The sequence below is a fragment of the Pteropus medius genome, unplaced genomic scaffold (assembly GCF_902729225.1).
Source record: "Pteropus medius unplaced genomic scaffold, Ma_sr-lr_union100, whole genome shotgun sequence".
NCBI lineage: Eukaryota > Metazoa > Chordata > Mammalia > Chiroptera > Pteropodidae > Pteropus > Pteropus medius.
The window spans coordinates 1,176,018-1,197,356 of NW_024352790.1; the positions used below are offsets into that span (position 1 = coordinate 1,176,018).

The following is a 21,339-nucleotide window of genomic DNA, read 5'->3' on the forward strand; positions in this document are numbered from 1 at the left end:
GAACAATACACACATTCGGTAACTATTACCTACTCTTGCTTATCGTCTGTCTGTCCCACTGAAATATAACTTCCATAAGGATGGGGACATTGTCTTATTCATGGATATGTTCATAGCCCTCAAATAGCTGTCTTCAGAGCAGATGTTAAGCCCTCAATAAATATTTGTTATCTGCAAATATGAATAAATGAAAGCCAGTGGACCTTTTTTTTCTGAGTTCACAAAGAATTTAAATTCTTTATTGTCACTTCTGTGGTCATCTGTTTTATTGATAGTGCACCATATAACCCATCACTACCACATGATTTCAGAGTCCCCATTTTTGTGTTGACTGTAGTACTGGTGCCAAGTGGTACTACTTTAATTGACATGGGCTAGTGAACTGAGCTCACAGGGACAGTTACCAAGGGGCAGAGAACACAGGCTTTCTTACTCAAAAGGCTCACACCGGAGCTGTCAGTACTACATATACATTGTGATGCTTCATTTCAGCAAAATGCCATCCGTATAATTAAATCAAAGCATTTTATTTGAAATGTGTTTGTTTTATTTGCTTTTAATTGTTTTATATTGGTTTTGTAGCTGCACACAATGTGATATTCCAGATATTAGTCAATGGCTCTTTGGCACTTTCCACTGATGGACTTTAGAACTTTCGCTGTTCTACGTGATGTCATTGGAATGAGTCATTCTTTATGCCTCGATCAGACAAATGCGGAATCCAAATAAGAGGCTTCATAGGTATGGTATTACCTTCGACAAGTCACAGTTATCTAAGGAAGGCTTTTGTCCAGCTGTCACTAAGAGTATATAACAGGTGGTGTAAGAGTAGTTCCCTAGGAATTTTACCCCCAAATATCAAAATCTGCAATCACTTATGCCTTAAATCATGATGTCAATCAACAACAAGAACATTCACTATGAAAGAAATCAACAGGAGAGTTTAATCCCAATATATATGTCCTTCTGTTATCACAGATGTATATTTTCCAATGATATTAACAATTATTCACACCACACGGTAAAGAGCCAGGTGAAGAATTTGCTATCATTATGGTAGCAAATTGAATACTTGCTATGGAACCCCATCTTGAATTCTAGTAAAGCAAATAGACAGATCACGAGTATTTCTATATCTCCATCTTTATATATAGCTGCTATGCCTATGAAGCATAACCCCAAGGAACCAGTTTGGATTCAGATAAGTGCCTTTATAGACAAAAATTTTTCAAGCTCTGAAGAATGTTTTAATAAATTCTAAGATTTAATCTTGTAGAAGTTCCCAGTAATATGGTATTTTTTATGCACTAAGAAAATCTTTAATACTAGTAACCAGAAATTCAAATTTAAAAAGCAATACCCTTTACAATAGCGTAAAAATATGAAATACTTAAATCTGACCAAAAAAAAAAGTTCATGATGAGAATACTAAAATCTACAAAACATTGTTGTGAAAAGCTAAAGACCTAAATAAAATGAAAACATACGTCATGTTTAAGGGTCAGAAGTCTCAGTATTGTTAAACTATGAATTATCTCCTCATCTATAGATTCAATGAATTCCCAATCAAAATCCCGGCAGGCCTTTTTAAAGAAATTGGCAAGTTCATTCTAAAACTCATATGGAAATAAAAATGACCTATGTTAGCTAAAACAACTTTGAAAAAGAATAAAGTTGAACAACTAACAGTATCTAATTTCAAGACTTATTTTAAAGCTACAGTAATCAAGACATAATGGTATTTGTGCAAAGATTAACAATTAGATCAATGGAGTGGAATAGGGAGTGCAGAAATAGACCCACACATAATTAGATTTCTGATTTTTGATGACTGTGCAAAGGCAGTTCAGGGGCAAGGACAGTCTTTTCAACAAATAGTGCTGGAGCAATCAAATCTCCATATGCAAAAAATAAAGTACTCTAACTCATATCTCTCACCATATAAAAAAATTAATTCACAATAGATCACAGAACTAAATATTAAAGCTAAAGCTATAAAACTTCTAGAGGAAAACACGAGAAAATCTTTGTGACATTGAGTTGGACAAAGATTTCTTAGATATAACATGAAAAGTAAAATACATAGAAGAACAAATTGGTTAACTGAACTTTGTTAAAATTAAAAAGTCCTGCATTTTATAAGACATTGTTAAGAGAATGAAAAGACAAAAGTAGGACTGGGGAAAAAACTCTTCATGTCAAAGATCTGATAATTGACCTGTATCCAGAATATAAAAAACTCTCAAAACTCAATAAGAAAACAAACAATTCATTTTTTACAATAGTTATACAGACACTTCATCAAATATGATTCACGAAATGGCAAATAACCACATGAAAAGATGTTCAACATCATTAGGAAAATGCCTATTAAAACCACCATGAGATCCTATTACATACCGCTGGAAGAACTATAATTTAAAAGACTGACAATATCAAATGTTGGTGAGTTGTGAAGGAACTAGAATTCTCATAAAACTACTGGTGAGGATATAAAATGGAATAATTCGCTTGAAAAACAGTCTAAGAAGTTCTTAAAAAATTAAACATACACCTACCTTATAATCCAGCCATTCTATTTCAAGGTATTTATCCAAAAGAAATGAGAACACATGCCCATATAAAGAATTATGTAGGAACATTCATTACAGCTTCATTTGTAGTAGCCTATTATGGGAAATAACCCAAATTTCCATCAACAGGTAAATTGGTAAACAAAAAAATATCCATACAATGAAATGCTATTCAGCACTATAAATCAATGAATTATTGCTACACACAACAATATGAATGAATTTCAAAATAATTATGTGGCGTGAAAGAAGCTAGACAAAAAATGAGACATAGTGTATGATTCCATTTATACAAAATTCTGGAAAACAAATTGATGTATAGTAATAGATCAGTGATAGACTGAGGATTGGGGAATCAGGAGGGGTGGGAGACAGGGATAGGAAAGGGACATCAGAAAACTTTGGGGGTGATGGATATGTTCATCATTTGATTGTGATGAGTTTATGGGTGCACATACACATGTCAAAACATATCAAATTGTAGAGTTTGTTATGTCAGTTATACTCCCAAACAGCTCTTTTTAAGAAAAAAAGAAAGAAAACCTTTAAGTCCACTTCAAAGATTAGGCTCTCTTGAAATTCTCCATGTGGATCAGAATGACCTCAGACCCAGTAAACAATACCACTTATCACCCTCTCCTTCTTGGATCTTCCTTTCGCCACCATTTCCCTAACATTATTCCCTATGAGTTCCTCTCCCACCCCTCAGAATCTCCACTTTTGGTTTTCTTCCCTCGTTCTTATCCTTCCTCCCATGTCTTAAGTAAGAACCTTCTTTAGGGTCTGCAGTTGGTCTCTCCTTTATGCTCACATGCAGTCCTTCTGAACAATCCCTCCACTCCCTGGACCACAGCCACGAATAATTCCCTAATCTACATTACATGACTCGTCCCCTCCTGAACTCCTTATTTTCACCAGGTTCCCTTTGAACATCTCTATACCACCTCCGATTTAATGAGGCAAATTGTGATTCTTCCCCCACCCAAACCTGCTGCCCAGCCTGGTTTCAGGTCTCCGTCTGTAACAATACCACCTCCTCAGCCCACCAAGCCAGGAGCACCACAGTGGACGAGAGCATGGATCTGGATTTGAATCCTACCTTTGCCACTTACTAGATATGTCTTAGGTTAATCTTTCTGTGCCTCATTTCTTTGCCTGTATGAGTCTCTTCCTCATTAGGTTACTGTGAAGATTAAAAAATATGACAAACATCAAGTGTTTTACATAGTGTCTGACTCAATGATTATTAGTATCACTGGCAATATCTGCCTCTCTCTGCATGATTACTCACAGAGGACTGTTTGTGCCATCTCTGCCGACTCCCTGTCCCCTTCTCTCCCTTCCCTTGGCCATCCCCTATCTCATACTCATTACACCTTGATACCATGTTTAAACATCCTCCTCTGATCTCTCTTCTATTCAGTCAATTCTTTCAAGTGCTACCTAAGTGCTTCCTGAACCAGGTGAGGGGTCATTATCAAAGTGCTTCCATTATCAAAGACCATTGATTGCCCCCACCCCTTGTCCAAATACATAGTCCTTAGTAGAGTATTCAAGGGTCTATAAGCTTTGACGCTACCCCACTTTTCCACCTCTTAGGACACTCTCGGGCCTTCGCCGCATATCGTTTAGCCACTCTTCCCTGTCCTCTATAAACCTTGCTCAGCTCTACTGTCACATATTTGTTTAAGGAGGTCGTTCCTCAGCTCCCTATCTTTTTAGGTTCGGCTCAAATCCTATCTTTTTCATGAATGCAGCCCAATTTCCTAACTGGAATTAATCAGCCTCTCTTTAGTGCTTCCATTGCTTTTGTTGATATGTCAGCCTGGGAGCTTACATTATTGTCATGTATATATTTGCCTGTTCCTCTCACTCACCTTCGTCTAGGCATTCAAAAAAGGCTTGTCGAATGGAATGAAATGGAAAGAAAGAAAGAACATGACAGTCAGCCTAACAGCTGCCTTACATCTCCCTGGTAATATGTCAGCTGTTCATGGAGGTCCTTTGTAGATTGACACTTTACAAATTAGCATCCTGTTCAACCTGAAAGAGCACCAGAGAGCCATCTCATTGGAGGGCACGCAAGAGGAATAGCAGCAGTAGCAGCAGTAGCAGCAGCACTCAGGGGTTCGTGGAGTGGGAGAAGAGAAGCAAGTAAAGTAGAATGAATGCTGACTTAATCTTGGGTGTTCTAAATGACTCTTTCTGAAATTAAGATGTTTTTCTTCTGAGAGGAAGCTGTTTACTGTTCACTGCTCAGGAATACCAGACAAGCATCCCCACTCTTTTTATTTTATAAATTAGGGTACTGACTTTATAGCTGGGACTAGGACTCTGCATGGCCTTGCAAAATCCTCGATGAAGAAATTCAGGAGACACTGACAATAGCAAGTTTATGATGGATTCTGCCAGCTGCCCACCAAGGCAGATGCCAAGTGGGAGTAGGGGGAGGTGGATGGGGTTAGAACCTGAGAAGAGGTACGAATCCCAGAAAGTGGCTACCAGTTCCCTCCCAAATTTTCCAAATTCTCTAAGAGATTCTTTTGGAAGTGATTCTTTCCCTTGGTTTATTTTGGTAGACTAGCATGTTTGAAAAACTTTCACTAAGTCAATGGCAACTCCACTTAGTCAACAGGTCAATGTCGGCATAGTTTATTACCCTTTCTTTTCCCAGAAACTTTGGAATTACCATATAGCTCACATCACTATCAGTCAGGGCCTACCTTCTACTGCTAATGGTGGGCCACTGGAATGGGTAAAAGCAGAAGATAACTGAGAGTACAAGCTATAATGCAGCAAACAAAAATTCATGCCTCAAGGGGAGAAAGCCGAAGTGTGATATCACCATGCATTCCATTATCACTTGAGGCCATTACCTCTGGGCCTCAGAGGGCAGGGACCATGAGTAACTCTTCTCTGTATACCCAGTATCTAGTCAAGAGGTAGGTTTCTTTTCTTTTCTTTTTTCAGGCAAGGCAAGCCTTGGTTGACCTCACAGATTGCAAGGACCTTGTCAGCTTACAATCCCTTATTTTTTTATTTTTTACACCTACAGCACCTGGTCTTCCTAGGTGGTCTCCCATCCAAGTACTAAGCAGGCCGGACCCTGCTTAGCTTCCAAGATCAGAAGGGATCGGGCTTATTCACGGTAGCATGGCCGTAGACAAGAGGTAGATTTCTAATAGAATTAAATGTTTGTTGAATAAATGAATATACCAGTGTACTCTCAGAAAAGTATTCAGAGCAGGATATACTAGAGTTAGACATGCAAAATATGTTTTTCTCTTCCTTGATATTAGTTGTATCAACTGTGTATGAAGAAAATCCACTTTTTCTAGACACAGATTCATAGTTACATTCACATGGCTACTAAGTAATTTTTAACTCTGAAATTTAGGAAATGTAGGAAAAATTCTAGGTCTGGGGATATACAGGTAGAATATATATACATAACGATGAGGTCTACTTGAAGTCAGGTACTTTCTATTTCAGATAAGCTGAAAAGAAATCAAAGCCTCCTGGTGTCATGCACAACCTGCCAGATAAACGCTCCTGTCTGCAATGGTGTGGGAGAATTACCTTTCAATCCTCTACACTTTGTAGCTGAGTTACAGAGTAACCTGCCAGCAATCCTCTCAGAATTCATGGGGCTGTTTAAATAGAGCAAAGTCCACAAAAATTTCCACCGAGATGCGCTGAGCAAAGGCCAGATTCCCAGAAGAAAACAAGTGCATTCCGGGAGCAGTGCCGCCCTCATCCCGAGTGCCAACCCCACTGGCCCGGGAGGGTCTGTGTCATCAGCAATGAGCCCTGTGCTGTCGGCATTCATGAGAGAGCTCCCCGGCTGGTTCCTGCTCTCCGGGGTCTTCTTGCCTGTGACTTTGCTGCTATTCCTTCTCATTGCCTACTTCAGGATCAAACTGATGGAGGGTAAGCGTGAAGCCACACAAGGTGGGGGTTGGAAATCTTTTTCCGTGGCACACCTTTGGAACAAGTCAATGCAATGTCAGTGTTTCTGGGAAGCCTAGAACAACACATCTTTTTGATCTGTAGGCACTTCTTAAGAAGCGCTCTCTCAAGATATCTTCATTGGGGAAAGTGACAAAGTTTGATCCTTTCAGGAGTGTGGCTAGGCTCTGAAGGCCTATTGTTGGGGACCTCTTAATGGCAGCCCCTCGCAGATAGTCAAACAATGAATCAGAAATTTTGACAAGTGATTACTCAGTTTTGCCTGTGAGGGCAATATATTCTCAAAAATTAAAGCATTTTCCGGGGTTTGCTTTCTCTACCTGACAGACTTATGTGTATATATGCCTGTGAGCATATGTGCAAACACTTTTTTCATCCACTGAACTTCTGTTAAGGAAATAGAAATGACAAATATCAAATGTCAAGCCCTAATAGATATTTGATGACTTGGTGTAAACTTTCCATGAGGCCATAGTCTTAAAGTGTAAAAAAAAAAAAAAAAAAGAAAAGGAAACAAAATGATTTAGACATGGCAGTTGGGTCATAGATTGAGACCGTTTAATCTGCTATAATTGAAATTAATGAAATTGGCCTGTAACTCGATAGACTGTGTATTAATAATGTATCCAGCAAACAGATTAATATCATAGAGGTTAATAGCTATTTTAACAATATCAAGAAAAAAAAACTAATATTTCTTAAGTTGAATGCTATCATATTAAAGTACTAAAAAACAAATTTGAAAACCTTTCCTCTCCCACAAATACTTGCCAAGTCCAAGCAATGCCTTCATGGATGTTATTATATAAACAGATATTCCAAATCTTAATGAAGAATGCTACCACATATGATCTGAACAGAAATACAACTGGGGATATTTAAGATGAGATTTAGAACATAAAGACATCCTAGAGGACAGAGAGTATATTATGGAATCGTAAGTTTTCCATTATAACATACTCGAATATCCCCCTAGCCTTTCATTTGTTGTGTCGCATTTTTATGAACAGCTCTGTTGTCAAGTGACCCAGCTGTATTGTCTTGCTCTACAGCGTTCATGAGATAAATCCTTTTCTTTATTAAGTTAGTTTATCCTCCACTGCCCCTAGACCATTCTCCTTGATGTTCTGCCATTCATTACCACTAAGCCCTGGAAAAGGGCCTCTGAAAAAGAAGGAGAAAATTAGAAATCCCCACGCTCCTAATTAGGGCACCCCTTCAGAGTCTTCCAAACAGGCTTAATGCCTAGCCACCATAAACATTTCCATTTTGAAAGTCTTTTAAAGCTGTCGCAATGGCCACTGTTAGTTACACATGCCAAGCTCCCACTGATATGGAGCACCCTGTAGAGCAGTAAAAGGATGCTTATATCACAGTCAGGGACTTGAAGAGTTCATGTCACTTCCAAGTGCCATCTCTGGCTACCTCTCTGGCTAGATAAAATTTTTAGTACCTCAAAAATATATCGAACATTAAATGAGGCAAACAACAGAGCAAGATAAATTTACGGGTTCCAAAGTGTCTTGTTGGCCTCTACTTATCCGTTATTATAGGTCAGGTTATTAAGCGGGACAGCTGGTGTTTGGGACAAACTTTGCAATAAAAGATGAATCTTAGTTTTATAGCATTACTTACCCCGGGGTGACATTTGGGGAAAAACATCTATAATATGTAAAATTTAAATGGATCTACAGTATTTTACTTAGGTATTTAGATAATTCTGAGGTATAAACATATCAATCACATTCCTTCAGAATGCCCTAGAAAAGTTCATTTGCCCATGAGGGTGTGGCCTGGCATGACAGGGGGCCGATGCGGGAGAAAAAGCTGGCAAGGTGCTACACATAGGCCCAGGCCCAGAGGAGTGCTCCATGTGTATACACTCTGTGATCATTGCACGGTGACACCCTTCTGTCTTCAACACACCCCCACCTGTGTGAGCTGTATAGAGATCAAGTCTCAGACAAAAATTATCACCTCATTTATAGCTAAATAAATTTGGAATTGCTTCTGAGTAAAAGAATTGGAGGGCCCCAAACATTTGTTCTCTCTTCACAACTCCTTCTCTTCTTTATTCTAAATTCTGATATGTTACTGAACTTTTCTTGACTTCTAGACTTGCCCGACTACAGGTCTGTCCCTTCCCTCTCAAAGCCTCCATTTTTTGCAACATAGCATCTAACCCAAAGCATAGCAAGAAGGTCAGGCCTACATGACTAGGGCTAATGCTCTCTGGGTGAAGTCTTTTCACCAACATTGAGGCTTGCTCCAAACATGCACCATACTTCTGAATAGGAAGACTTCTCATTCATTCACTCATTCACTCACTCATTCATTCATTCATTCAACAAATATTTGAGAGTCTAACATATATCAAGAATTGTCCTAGATATTGGGATAGATTTTTACTACAGGCTTTTAGGACCAAGAGAAAACGAAGTCAGTTCTAGAAAACCACAAAAGGCATCTGGCAAAATCATTAGAAGTTGGAGGAGAGACATTGCAAATCTGCATGCTTCTGGCCTCATTAGATGTCTGGTCAAAGGGCTATAAGAATGACCTTCCCTTTCTCCTTAAGTCTTGTCCCAGGGTTAGTGCTAAACACTCCCACCAGAGGCAGGACCCTCTAAACAGTAAAGGGGCATCCCCAACGATGTAATGAGCCTCCATTTGCTGTGGTCTTTCTCCACTGTCTCCTACTTTTGTTGGCTTTCACTGAAGTGTGCCTGGTCTTTCAGGTTACAGGTGAGGAGGACAGGAGGAGTGCGTGAGGAAGTGAAAGGAACTAACAAAAATCTGTACATCGGTCACTTAATGCAATGGGGGTCCCATCTGAAGTTTATTGTTGGAAAGAATACTAATGACTATTAGCCCTCTATTACTAGTGGCCTGCCAGTGAACCATCTGGAGGATGCTAAGAGAGGACTGCCCAGTTGACTGAACCAAAGCACTCTCTGCTGTCAGTTTTCATTCTGTTGAGACTGGTGGGGTGAGGAAATTGGGGACCCTCAGTGCTCTCCCTCACAGTTAACCTGGCCAGGGCGGCAGCGGAGGGCCAGCCTGTACTGTGTTATTCTCCTGAGAGTTATTTTTGCAAACTATCCTTTGCTGATACCACCATCTCTCCCAAATGGGATCTATGCATCCTTTTTTGGAGTAATTCCCGATTACATTCTCCAGCATTAGCAAACAACCTTAGACCAAGCATGTTTTCATGTTTACATAGATCTGGTCCCTTTAATTCTCAATTTTCTTTTCTTTTCTTTTTTTTTTTCATAACTTCTAATAACATGTAGCTTTAAAAAATATAGCTCTTTATGTAGCCATCTTCCCAAGGGTAAGCAGTAATATCCTCTCTCCAGTTTGAGGGCAAATGAGATCATTTGGCCCCAAATAAAACATCACCAGTGTGCATCTCTATTTAATAGCTCCCATTTAAAAATCGTAAACAGATGGTCAAATGTCATGACATTAATCTTCCAACCAGGGTTATGGCAAGCGTAATCATTCCTACTTTGTTCCTGTAAAGAAAGGGACATTGACAGATTAACTGGTGTGTTCACAGAACCCCAGAGTCCTGCATTCTGAAACAGAAAATCAGTTTTCCTGCCTCATATATCCTAGTCCGTTAGACAGGAGAGACATTTTAAGATGTGATGGAAAGCATATGGAGGTGTTATAATCATTCAACATTAACCTCTACACTGCAAGCCTTAGGAGGTAATGGTGCATGTAAATCAGTATGCAGAGAACATCAATTTCCTCACAAAGGAAGAAAACAAAATCTCTAACATCCTGCACTCTTCAATCTATCAATTGCCTTGAAGAGTAGCTCTTGAAACGAGGGTCTGAATCTTGAACTTTCCATGGTCAACCCTTCATCAGCCACTGACACGGACATTTCACATCTTCCAGGATTGAAATTTTGATTGTCTCATCTCCGCAAGTATTGAGATTCCTAAACTTCTACTTTCAGTGCCACTCTTTGTCCCCAAAATACCATCATCCTGATCAAGAAAAAATCCTCTCAAAAATAACCAGCATTGCCAAAGATATTCTTATTGAAAAAAAAAAAAAGTGTCTATGGAATGCCTGAAAGTTTTTAGATGGTGTTAGATCCAAAATAAGGTCAGGTAAGTGATCAGGTACAGGCCTTCTGTGATTTACATTCCAAAACAAACAACTCAGTTATTGAAAATGTACTGGGTGGCTAGACATCTTTCACTGAACTTCATATATATGTTTTAGTAGTCAGCAATCAAACAAGAAAGAGATAAGTATTTGGAAAAATCAGAATTTAAGAGTTAGCACAGTGAAATTGCTAAGAGCTCAGATTATGGAATCAAATCAAAAGGAGTTTGAATTCCAGATCTGTAAATGACTGCTCAACTTCTTGAAACTTGTTTCTTTATCTCTAAAATAGAAATAATAGCAAGATATAGCTGTAAGGGATTATGTGAGGTAATACATATAAGGTTCTTAACAGTGTCAGTTCTGAACAACTATTAGTCATTATAATAATAGCTCTTATTAAAATTATCTTGTAACAATTAAATTGCCCAAAGTAACTCACCTAGAAACTGGTAGAGACAGGATTTGAACCCTGGCTGGCTGGCTCCAGAGCTAGCCTTCTCAGCCAATGCACTATCCCTGGAGTATTGAACATGGAATAGGTGTTCAAAAGATATCTGTTAAATAGATGAATCCTTTTGGCCTAGGCAAATAAACTAACCACCAATATGATAGGCAACCAGGAAAATTTTAAACAAGGCAAGAGTTTCACAAAAGCTTTGAGAAAATTTGATCAACCTCTTTATATAGGAGGAGTAATTATAATTACTGATGATGGTGATTCCTCATCATAAAGATTTAGCTGAATCAAGATTACATTTCTTTATCCATGGCCCAATAGGGAAAACTTGGTTGCTTGCAGAATTTTCCACAATAACAAACGGATTTTTCAAGGCCACCTGCCTAATCTCTCTGCACTCTCCTTTGTAGACCCATTGAAATAAAATGGTGACCAAATTGCCAGCTCTTTCGAGAAAGATAAATTTTTTATCTTGTTCTCTGCATTGTGCCTAGCACGAACACTATTTCCCGGACACATAACTTATTGTATATTGATGAACTTCCTCTTGTTCTATTCTAGTTCTCTACTCTTAGAGTTCTCTTTCAATCTTATTATTCAGGTCACCCATTTTCAGCTCTATAATTTGCATCCTGGTTTCTCATTCAAAGTACTGGTTGTGCCTTTGGTAATTAAGAATAAAATAAATTACTCATATTTTAATGAATTTATAATATAAGCCATGGGCTATCTCAAGTAATACATGTGAACTAGCAATAACCTTTGTGGAAAAACAGTGTAACTGAGTAGTTGAGTGTGGACTTTTAGGTCAGACTGCCTGGGATCAAATCCTGAATCCCTCCATTTCTGTGATCTTGGTTGAGTGAATTGCTTCATCTTGATTTCTCTCTGCCTCAGTTTGTTCATCTATAAAGAATAACATGGTGACTACAACATAATGTCATTGTAAGAATTAAATAAGGCATGCAAGGGACTTCACATACTATATGGCATATAACAACTGCTCAACAAATTTAATTATGAAATCTTGAGGCTCATGTAGCCTAGGGCCTGTCACCATCCGTTGCATATGTACCCTATCCAGACTAAAATGACAAGAATCTTAAGTTGTGGAGGCCCAGCAGAATCCAGGTCAGGGAAAATGCACGTGTCCTGAGGTACATGGCATACAAAGTGCCTGGCAAGAATAAATTGTTTGTCTTTGACATGGATGTCAAAGGGAGCATTTTCAGGTTAGAGTCTATAAACAAGTATTATCTCCCATGAGACTATAGTCTCCTGGTCTCTGGCTTAAATAATTTGATTAATTATAATTCTGAAAATAAAACTTTTAAGAGTAAAAGCAGGTTCAGTTGTATGTATTTGTGGCAGTCAGGAAGAGAGAGATTATTTTTTGATATACCAGTAAGATCTAAAGGAATACTTGTCGGGATCTCGAGAGGTGTTAGGGCTACAGATCAAGTTTGTCACTGCCAAGAGGTATCAGCTGAAGTCACAGAGCAGATAAAAGTACACAGAAAGATAGATAAAATAAAAGCCAAAGGGAGGAGAATAATTGGAGCATGGGCGGGGGCTCGTGTCAAATGCTACAGCGTGGGGAAACTGGGGATTGGAAAATTCCACTAGATTTAGTAATTTGGATGTTATTGGGAAGTTTTAATATTTTAGAGAGTAGCTTTAACTGAAGTTATATTTTAAGGAGTTAAGAAGTGTATAGATTGTGAAACATTGAAGCTGTCAGTTTTCAATAAAAGATGCCAAAGGTAAAGGAAAAATAATTTGATATGTCTAAAGACTATAAATACCCACACACATTTTTGGAGGGAGGAGCAGGAACAGAAATCCTATCTTACGCATTTCCATATCCCCAGTTCCTGGCCTATAGACATGCTTAATAAATGCTTATCGAATGTGGGGGTCTTAATAAATTTAATCCACACTTAACCTGTTACATAGGAATTATACCTAGCATGTAACAAATTTTATGGTGGTAATTTGTCCACTCTAACCAAGACCATTCTTTAGAAATAAACATTTACTTTTTTTTTTTTCCCCCTTTGGTTGAGGAGGTGAGGAGAGATCCTGAAATAGGACTCACTCTGAGGACTTGGCCTTCTGTAACTTCCTGGGGCTACTAGTGTAGAAAGGCTGGACAATAACCACTTATGAGCAGTAAATGACCAATGACACTCAGCACTCCAAATTATTAACTGATATTTTTCCTTTCAGTCAATGAAGAATTGTCTAAGGCTCCTGATCACCCACAGTACTGCAAGGCTGGTTCTTCCCTGTACCGGAGAATGAAACAAACGTGACTGTTGGGGACTAACCAATGGCTAATGGACAATAAATTTCTGCTGATCGAAGAGTAATGATCAATGGCTTAGCTAATAAAGTAGGTTAATAAAGTAAAACCACAGCAAAAATAGAAAGCCTACTAAGATACTTTTTCTGAAAAGTAACAGCTATTATCCGAGAGGACTTCTTTGAGACTCATCTTAAATAGCAGGTTTTCAGATAGTGCCAAGAATATAAGATTTTCTTGGATGTGTTCTATGGACTAGACACATTGCAACTTTCTTTTATAGGACTATGTCTACTCTGAATGGCATATTTTAAAAATAAAATCTGTAAGCATCATTATTACATAATCCTGTGGAAATCCATATTATTTCAGAGGTAAAGAAATGCTGGCAGAGATCAAATGGATAGCAAAAGATGAGTGCCTTGAGAGCTCCATGGATTCCCTCTATGAGGTTATTCCCACTTCCTCTTCTTGCAGCTTGGCAACTTTTGATACTTTTCAAGCATCATTCTGGCCTTTAGTTTACTTCTCTCCATTTCTCTCTAGTTGCTTTCATAATCATATTATCAAATCACAAAACAAGTGCAGTCTCTCAATACTAGGTATGGGTCACCCACAAATGTAGCTTTCAGCATGATGCAGCCTGGAAATACTGGCATTTTGGTTTTGGGAAAAGGAAAGCAGAACGTCCACGTATTTCATAAGGAGAATAATTCAATACTTGGCCTTTAAAACCAAAACATCAGGGAACTATTTCTAAATAAGGAAAGAAGTCATTATTTCTCTAGCAGAATTCTTCTCTTTCAGTGGGAGTTCCAAAGAGCCAACATAGATAACTGGGGGGGAAAAAAAATTAATTCAAAGTAGTAGCTAAAATAGTGATCACTACTGTGCTCTCCAGTCTTCCAGTTAACAACAAAAGATGCTTAACATGTCCTAAGTGTTAAGTCTGGTTATATTCCAATATTTGCATATGAATCTAACAGGCTATTAGAGTGATTACCTTTATAAAACATAATGAATTTGGTCACCTGTAAGAAATGCACCAATTTCTGTAACGACAAACAATCATAAAAAAGACTGTGTGGATGGTTGAAAGCAAGAATGCATGACTAGTGTTGGATACTTTCTGGCTTTCCCTTCCCTACACCCAAACTCTTCATATGCATCCAGTGAGCTATTAGTCTCCATTTGCACTTCCTGAATAATAAGAAACTCACTGTTTGACTGAAGACACTCATTTCTGTGTTTTATTGCATTTGATTACATTGAAAATGTCTGTTGGGGCTTTCAGACTGAGGTAATTTAGAATAACAGTGTTCATGCCATATGGAAGGAATAACAATATTCTTTCAGTTCTGGGAGAGATCTCTTTTTAGCCCCTGGTGGAAATTAGCTCATATAAAAATGTTCTTTAACAGAAGGCATGAAAGGATGCATCGTGTTCCCAGCTGCCAGCCAAATCTGTGGTTTGGCCACCAGCATTTGCTACACCTTCTGGAAACGGGCACTTCAGAAACAAGATTCTTGGTTCTGGTGGACACCATTCCACCGCCTCTGCTTCAACCAGAGATAACGCGTCTCAGCTACTGTGGTAACAGATGAGCTCTAAACATACATGCTTTCAGTGATGAAAATAACCGAGTAGTTTTCAGGAAGACCTATTTCTATTGTTGCTATTGAGTAAAATGATAAAGAATTTCCAATGAAATCATGAATAGATTCATGTTTTTATACGTAGAAACAGAAACATGTTAGTTTTCCAATGGACAGACCAAGTCCCAAGGGTTTGACTATAACCTACTTGAAGGCACTGATACTCAAGCTGACAAATCCTTTACAGAGCATGACCAGTCAGCTCAGCCATGCCTTTGCTCTTCACATGCTCACGGTCCACTTTAAGGTCTCATTCCGCTTTGGACTGCTTTGGCTCTTCATCGTTGCTGTCACCTAGACCAAGCTGGCAGTCTCCTTACATTATCCTGTATTCTGTTCCATTCAATGCTCCAAAGCCTTTCACCACGGGCCAGAAGTGCCTACAAATCTAAATCGTCTGAACTCAACCATTTCTAATCTTACTTCTAATGTTCTAGTATCTGAAGGAATTCTCAATTCTATTTCCCCAACATGAGACCTTCCATAAAACACTTTAACAGGTGGCTTTGAGTTTTATTATGTTGTTGTTTATTCAATGAAAATTCACCAAAGGATAACTTTTTTTTTTTTTTCTTAATACAGAGCTAACCTAAAGCCGATAATATCTTCCCTGGTTAATATCTTCCCACCTCTCTGGTTAAACAGTGTTGGTAATTTGGGAATTTGGTGCTGGGAAACTGAAAGCCCACAACTCCTCCCTCATAGCCTACAAAAATTGATAAAACAGAAAATGACGCAAGGAATAGCACACATTATGTTCCCTTAACTATTAGTCACAACCATTTAAAAATAAAAATAAAAGCTCACTTATAATTTGACCAGGTAACAGCCTCCAAACGTTTGTAGATATAATTTAGTAGCAACTGGACAATCAAGAGCAGATATACACTTCCACATACCAACTTTTCCTTGAAATCTTAAGTTCTTTGGCAAAACTGTGCCTTAGAAATCACAGTTCATAACTGTTACACACATTTAAAAATCAACTTTCTGACTTGTTTATAAAAATTAAAATTTTTCAGAACAAATGCTTGATTATTGCTTTCTGACTTTATAACAAGTGTACTAAGCAAAAGAGCCCTGAGTTTATCAGAATTTACACAATGGCATTCACCCTGGGCAAATGAATAACAGAACATAAACAAGAAACATGTATTCAAAAAAGCTTATTTATATATTCCACCAGATTGGGAATTTAAAAATATTTACTTTTTAAATTTTTCAACTCTACATTCCAGACCCATATTATTTTTTTGATAGATTCATTAAATGAATGGATGAAAAAATGAATGAATGAATCAAACCCATATTATTAAGAACAAAGGCTCCTAAATTTTTAATTCAGGTAAATAAAAAAACTTTTGAGGATTTGATACAAGCCAGAATCACCCTTCGTCTCTAAGAAAAATGCATATACTCATGATTTTGCAAATATTGGGAGAGTGCGTAGCCCCTTGAAATCTATCCAGGAGTCTGTGGTTAGAAAGTCTGCAGCCAGTGTCTTAGAAAAGATTTGTGCCTCACACCAGCCACCTTAGTTGCCTCCACACAGCAGAGGGTGAAGAGACCATAAGGGGTTCTTGACATTGTAGGGCTCACAGAAAAGTCGAGTCCACATACCTTCAAAGCCAAACCCTTCCTAACAGGCTTCACAGGTAACCTCATAATAGTACCGAATTCTATTAGGGAAAGCTCTCACAAGAACACAGTTCAAACTGACAGTATTTTCCATAAATTTGCCCTTGGTGGATTAACTCATGCACAGTGCTATTACTCATGATTTTTTTTTTTTTTTTTTTGAAGGCGTTATTGTGTCAGGAACTCCACTAAACATTTTATACATTTTTTATTCATCTCAGCACTGGAATACCCCTACATTGGGATGTATTACCCTTGCTTTGTAGATGTTTTAACTGCCTTCACTAAAGTCACATGGCTCAGTTACTTAGAGTAGGGGATTCAAAGGCCCATCTGTAGGATTCTGAAGCCAGTATGTTTAAAGCAAATATTTGATATAACTTGAAGCTGCTAAGAACCTAATTTAGCATCATAACTATACAAAGGATGTTTTGACCATGTAGCCAAGGGTCAGGTGTTTGACACCTAGGATTTGCCAGCTGGTCATATTCTTTTCTGGGGCCAACTCTTCACTATGGCCTACTCCCTGCAAATATGTAAACAAGTGAATGCTGGGATCCGTGCAGGTCTGTGTTGACTTCTGAAAAATTGTCAGGAGTATGTTTCCTCCTGTTATTTTCTCAACAGAGATATTCATGTGTCCTGATCTCTAATGTAAGCATCTGCCACTGTGGTGGAAACTGGGCAGAGCACGATACAGGAAAGAACAATGTATTGTTACAATACCTGGAGAAAGGTCTTTTTTAAATTATGAGCCTTGTGGCATTTTTAGCATTATGGAGTATTTTATCAGAACGATATGATGAACCCCCATTTACATCACCCAGCTTCAGCAATTATCAACTCATGGCCAATTTCTTTCACCTAAAGCACGACTCACTCCTCCCTAACCCTCATATTGCTAATTCTCAATTATATATTTTCAGACATCATATAATTTTATCCAGAAATAAGGGAAATACTTAATGAAGTCCATGCTGAACAGCAGTTACGGCCACAGTCAGCTCCGTTGCCAGAGTCCTGGTGATAATTATTCCACGAACTGTGGTCCATGCCATAAGTAATGCTACGATATATCATACAGAAAAACGGAAGCTATTCACAACAGTGAGATACCAAAAAACCTACAAACTCTACACATTTTTTTAAAAACCTTTTTATTCTGCTGTGGCCTATAGAAAATGCATTGCGGTTTCCTATGTCCGCACAGCATTGCTATATGGCTTATGTAAAATAATACTTATAAAGACCGTAGGCAACTAAAAGGAAGTATTGCTTATCATTCCAAAATTACACTGCTTTTGACTTAAGCAATTAGTACTTGGACATCTCACCTCAGTGAACCTGGTTGACCTACTTTCTTATTCTATCATTTGAAGACTCGGTTTACAGAATGAGAGAACATCCTGAGAAATATTTTGTAACAAATACCAAATGTCAAAAAAGAGAGGCTTGCTGCTGTAGTCACAGGTGGCATTATCAACATCGAATCCCCACAGATGTTCTAGATGTCTCTAGGACCCCAAACCCTGTACCTGCTATCACAGCTCAATCAAACTGAGCCCTGAGCACTGCGTATTCTATTCCGCTGGGGATTCCGACATGCTTATTTCCTATCACTGCAATTATCTTTAGAAGTATGGAAGGATATGGTTCTCAGAAAACCCTGGCAAGATCAACCTCTGCTTTAAATATGAATGTTATATATACAAACTTTCTGAAGAAAAATATATTTACAGAATCATATTTGGTTCCATAATATTTCTAAGGCTTGGCTTGCTGAGATAGGCTTCTCCAGAGAGGAGGAGTTGTTTTTGTAATCATTCTACAGAAAGTGAGAAAGACCTTTTCACAAGGTGAGAGAGCATTCAGTGGGAACAGATCCCAAAGACAGCCATACAAATTATATTTAACACGCTAACTTTAAATGACTAGGAGAAGAAATTCTACATAACATTTTAAATGAAATATACCGTTAGTCATTTGCTGTGAAATGCTTTTAATGTTTAAAAGAAAATTCAGCACTTAATCTGGTGGGTGTCGGCAGAAGCTTCACAATAAATCATCCTGAATAGACACGGTGCAGCCTTTGCCAGAGCCCGTTCTGCTGATGCCTTAGGCCCAGTGGACAGTAAAGCAAAACATGAAACAGAGGAGCAGGACTCAGATGGGACAGCTAAAATATTTCCTGAATCAAAACAAAAAATGCACAAAGAAAACAAGCAAAAATATCCCTTGGAGAATTTGTAAAAGCTGGGGTGGATTATGTAACCAGGCAGAAGGAATCTGGCATTCTAAACATTAGATTTACAAACTTTCAACAATGCCTTGGCCATTTGAAGTCAGAGGTGTTGGCAGCAGCATCAAATTATAAAGCTCTGAACCACAGACTTAAAAAATGCTACATTCCACAAAATAATAAGACTTCAGACTGAAAATATCACTTAAGTTTATCTTTTAAACCTTTATGAAAAGAGAAATGACAAATTTTGAGAATAAACAAACTTTATTTTATAACAGTATTACAGAAAGCAAAATATCATTTAATACAACTTGAAGCTGCTATAAATCTAATCTGGCATCATAACTATACATAGGGTCAAAAGCAAAGAAAAAAAAAATGTTCAATACAGTTAATAAGTCCCTATCAGGTCTCTGGTGTCAGCTTGAAATGGAACAGCTTTCTTATAACCATCAAAATACCACCACCGCCCCTACTCCTCTCCCTAGTGTCTTCAAACCTGTGTGAATCATCAAACTACCTGAAAGAGATAGACCTGCTCAATAACAAAAGGTCAGTTTTACATGTAGACAAGGAGGTTTAATACAAAGCAAGTGTCCTACACAAGTGTTCGAATAATGCAAAGTATTGAAATTTGGACATGTTAAGAAAGAAAGCACTAAAGGTTTTAAGCTGCCTGAATATTTTAGTAGAGGGGAAGAAATCGTTTTTTCTCCTCCCTCCTGTTTCTGGAATGCTGCTGAAGGGCATGTGTCTGAGAAGCATTGGCACTGTGGTGTGACAGGGTCTCTAAACACAGTGCGTGGCCAGCGAACATCTTCATAATTCTCCAGTCTGGAGTTTCTCTGCCTTTCTACTAAAAAGTAAAAAGTCACAGGACTGGAAAGTCAAAAAGGTTCAATATAAAAAATACCTCCAATGAATTTCTCAAATATTAGAAAATTTTCAAGATGTAAGAAATGCTTTTAATCTGTATTAATATTTTCTCGTACAGTATATTTACTGCAACCAAACTGTAAATATTTACTGTAATTCAATGGGAAGGATCTGGAAGAAGGAAAGCCACTATCTAAATTAGTCACAGAGTTTCCTTTCCGCACAACAGCACCTGTTCAGGTGAACAGCACCTTACCAGCTGGGGCTGGCTTTGTTCACTATCATTTGATCAAAATGAGTCATAAAGAGCAGGTAGTTGTACACAAAGTAAACAGGAAGCAAAAACAAAATTCCCTAATTAAAAAAAAAAAATAACCAATAATACTTAGAAGTGGTTATAAAACAAAATAATATATTAAAATGCGAGGGACCAGAGCTGTTAAGGTAAGGTTTGGTGTTGGCATTTTAATTCTTCAGGTTCTGGTTGTTGTTACCGGTCCTAGTATGAATTTGCTGGAGTAGTGGTGTGGCATTAAGACTTGGAATGGTCAAAATTCTTCAGGTTCACAAAGTTGAGTGTTGTTTAAAAAAAATGAAATTCTAGGAGGAAAAAAGAGACAAGGTTTAAAATTAAATATTCCAAAGACAGAGGCTTGAAAAATAAAAATGTAACACTCATCAGATTGCAAATCAAGTAATCAACAGTTACTATTACTATCTACCGTAGATACTATGTTTACCATAAGACATCCACGAGAGTCTGCTCCACCCCTGTGGGCCTTAAAATATCTGGAGAATTGACAAGCATACTGTATAAACACCGGCAAATAAGGATAAATTTAAAAAAAAAAAAAGAATTAATTATAAAAATAGAGGTAATTCATAGAGCAAAAATCTAAAAAAGAGACATCAATATAGGTTTTAAAGCTAGATTCAAGGAAGGGAGAAAAATAGTCAATTTTGACTTCATGGAAATGAGGAGAAAGGGTGCTTCAGGTGGGGAGACGAGGGTATGGGAGAAGGAATGAATGGGAGGATAGTGAAGAAATGAACATCACTGAAGCTAAGTAATGGTATGGTGAGTAACTGAAGGTAAAAAAAATATTAGGTCTACTCATCAATACCAGACTGAGAAGTCTGAACTTGATCTAATAGACCATTCATTCAGAAAGAGCATTAAAGAGATAAAAAGACCAACTGTCCATCTACTGCAATGATCCAGAGTAGAGAGTGAGTGGCAGGGACGGCAGGTCACAGAGCTGGGGTGTGGCAAGTTCAAGTTGGGCATGAAAAGTCCAGGAAAGAAGGCTGGGTTTGATTTTGGTTTTGAGGAAGGTTTGACATGCCTGATTTATGTTTTCGAAACAGCACTGTGGCTTCAGTGTCATGAACAGGCTAAAAAGGTGGAGAGGAGTGGAGACGGGAGGCCACTGTGGCAAGTCCAGGCTGCATGAGGATGACAAAGGTCAGGTATGACTGCTAGATGGCG

The 21,339-nt window shown here is 38.1% G+C and overlaps 2 protein-coding genes and 1 pseudogene across 14 annotated transcripts in view; 1 reads left to right on the plus strand and 2 right to left on the minus strand.

The window, feature by feature from the left end:
- Positions 1 to 5,619: 5,619 nt before the first annotated feature.
- LOC120592339 (uncharacterized) lies at positions 5,620 to 5,738 on the minus strand (annotated as a pseudogene).
- Positions 5,727 to 15,634, plus strand: SMLR1 (small leucine rich protein 1). Its single transcript, XM_039849948.1, has 3 exons — positions 5,727 to 5,732; positions 6,236 to 6,503; positions 13,363 to 15,634. Exons 1-3 carry the CDS (start codon positions 5,727 to 5,729, stop codon positions 13,446 to 13,448), a joined length of 360 nt encoding a protein of 119 aa, XP_039705882.1. The 3' UTR covers positions 13,449 to 15,634.
- A 3,585-nt stretch (positions 15,635 to 19,219) lies between these two features.
- Positions 19,220 to 21,339, minus strand: part of EPB41L2 (erythrocyte membrane protein band 4.1 like 2) — a 193,307-nt gene continuing 191,187 nt past the window's right edge. For all 13 annotated transcript variants that reach the window (XM_039849928.1, XM_039849926.1, XM_039849925.1 and 10 more), the window contains one exon: positions 19,220 to 20,450. The gene's annotated coding sequence lies outside the window, so the exon portion shown is untranslated. The remainder of the gene's footprint in view (positions 20,451 to 21,339) is intronic.

Excerpts from the sequence above, each read along its gene's own strand:
- SMLR1 (XM_039849948.1), top strand. Across the intron at positions 6,504-13,362 it reads CAGGATCAAACTGATGGAGG|TCAATGAAGAATTGTCTAAG; the intron begins GTAAGCGTGAAG and ends TTTTCCTTTCAG.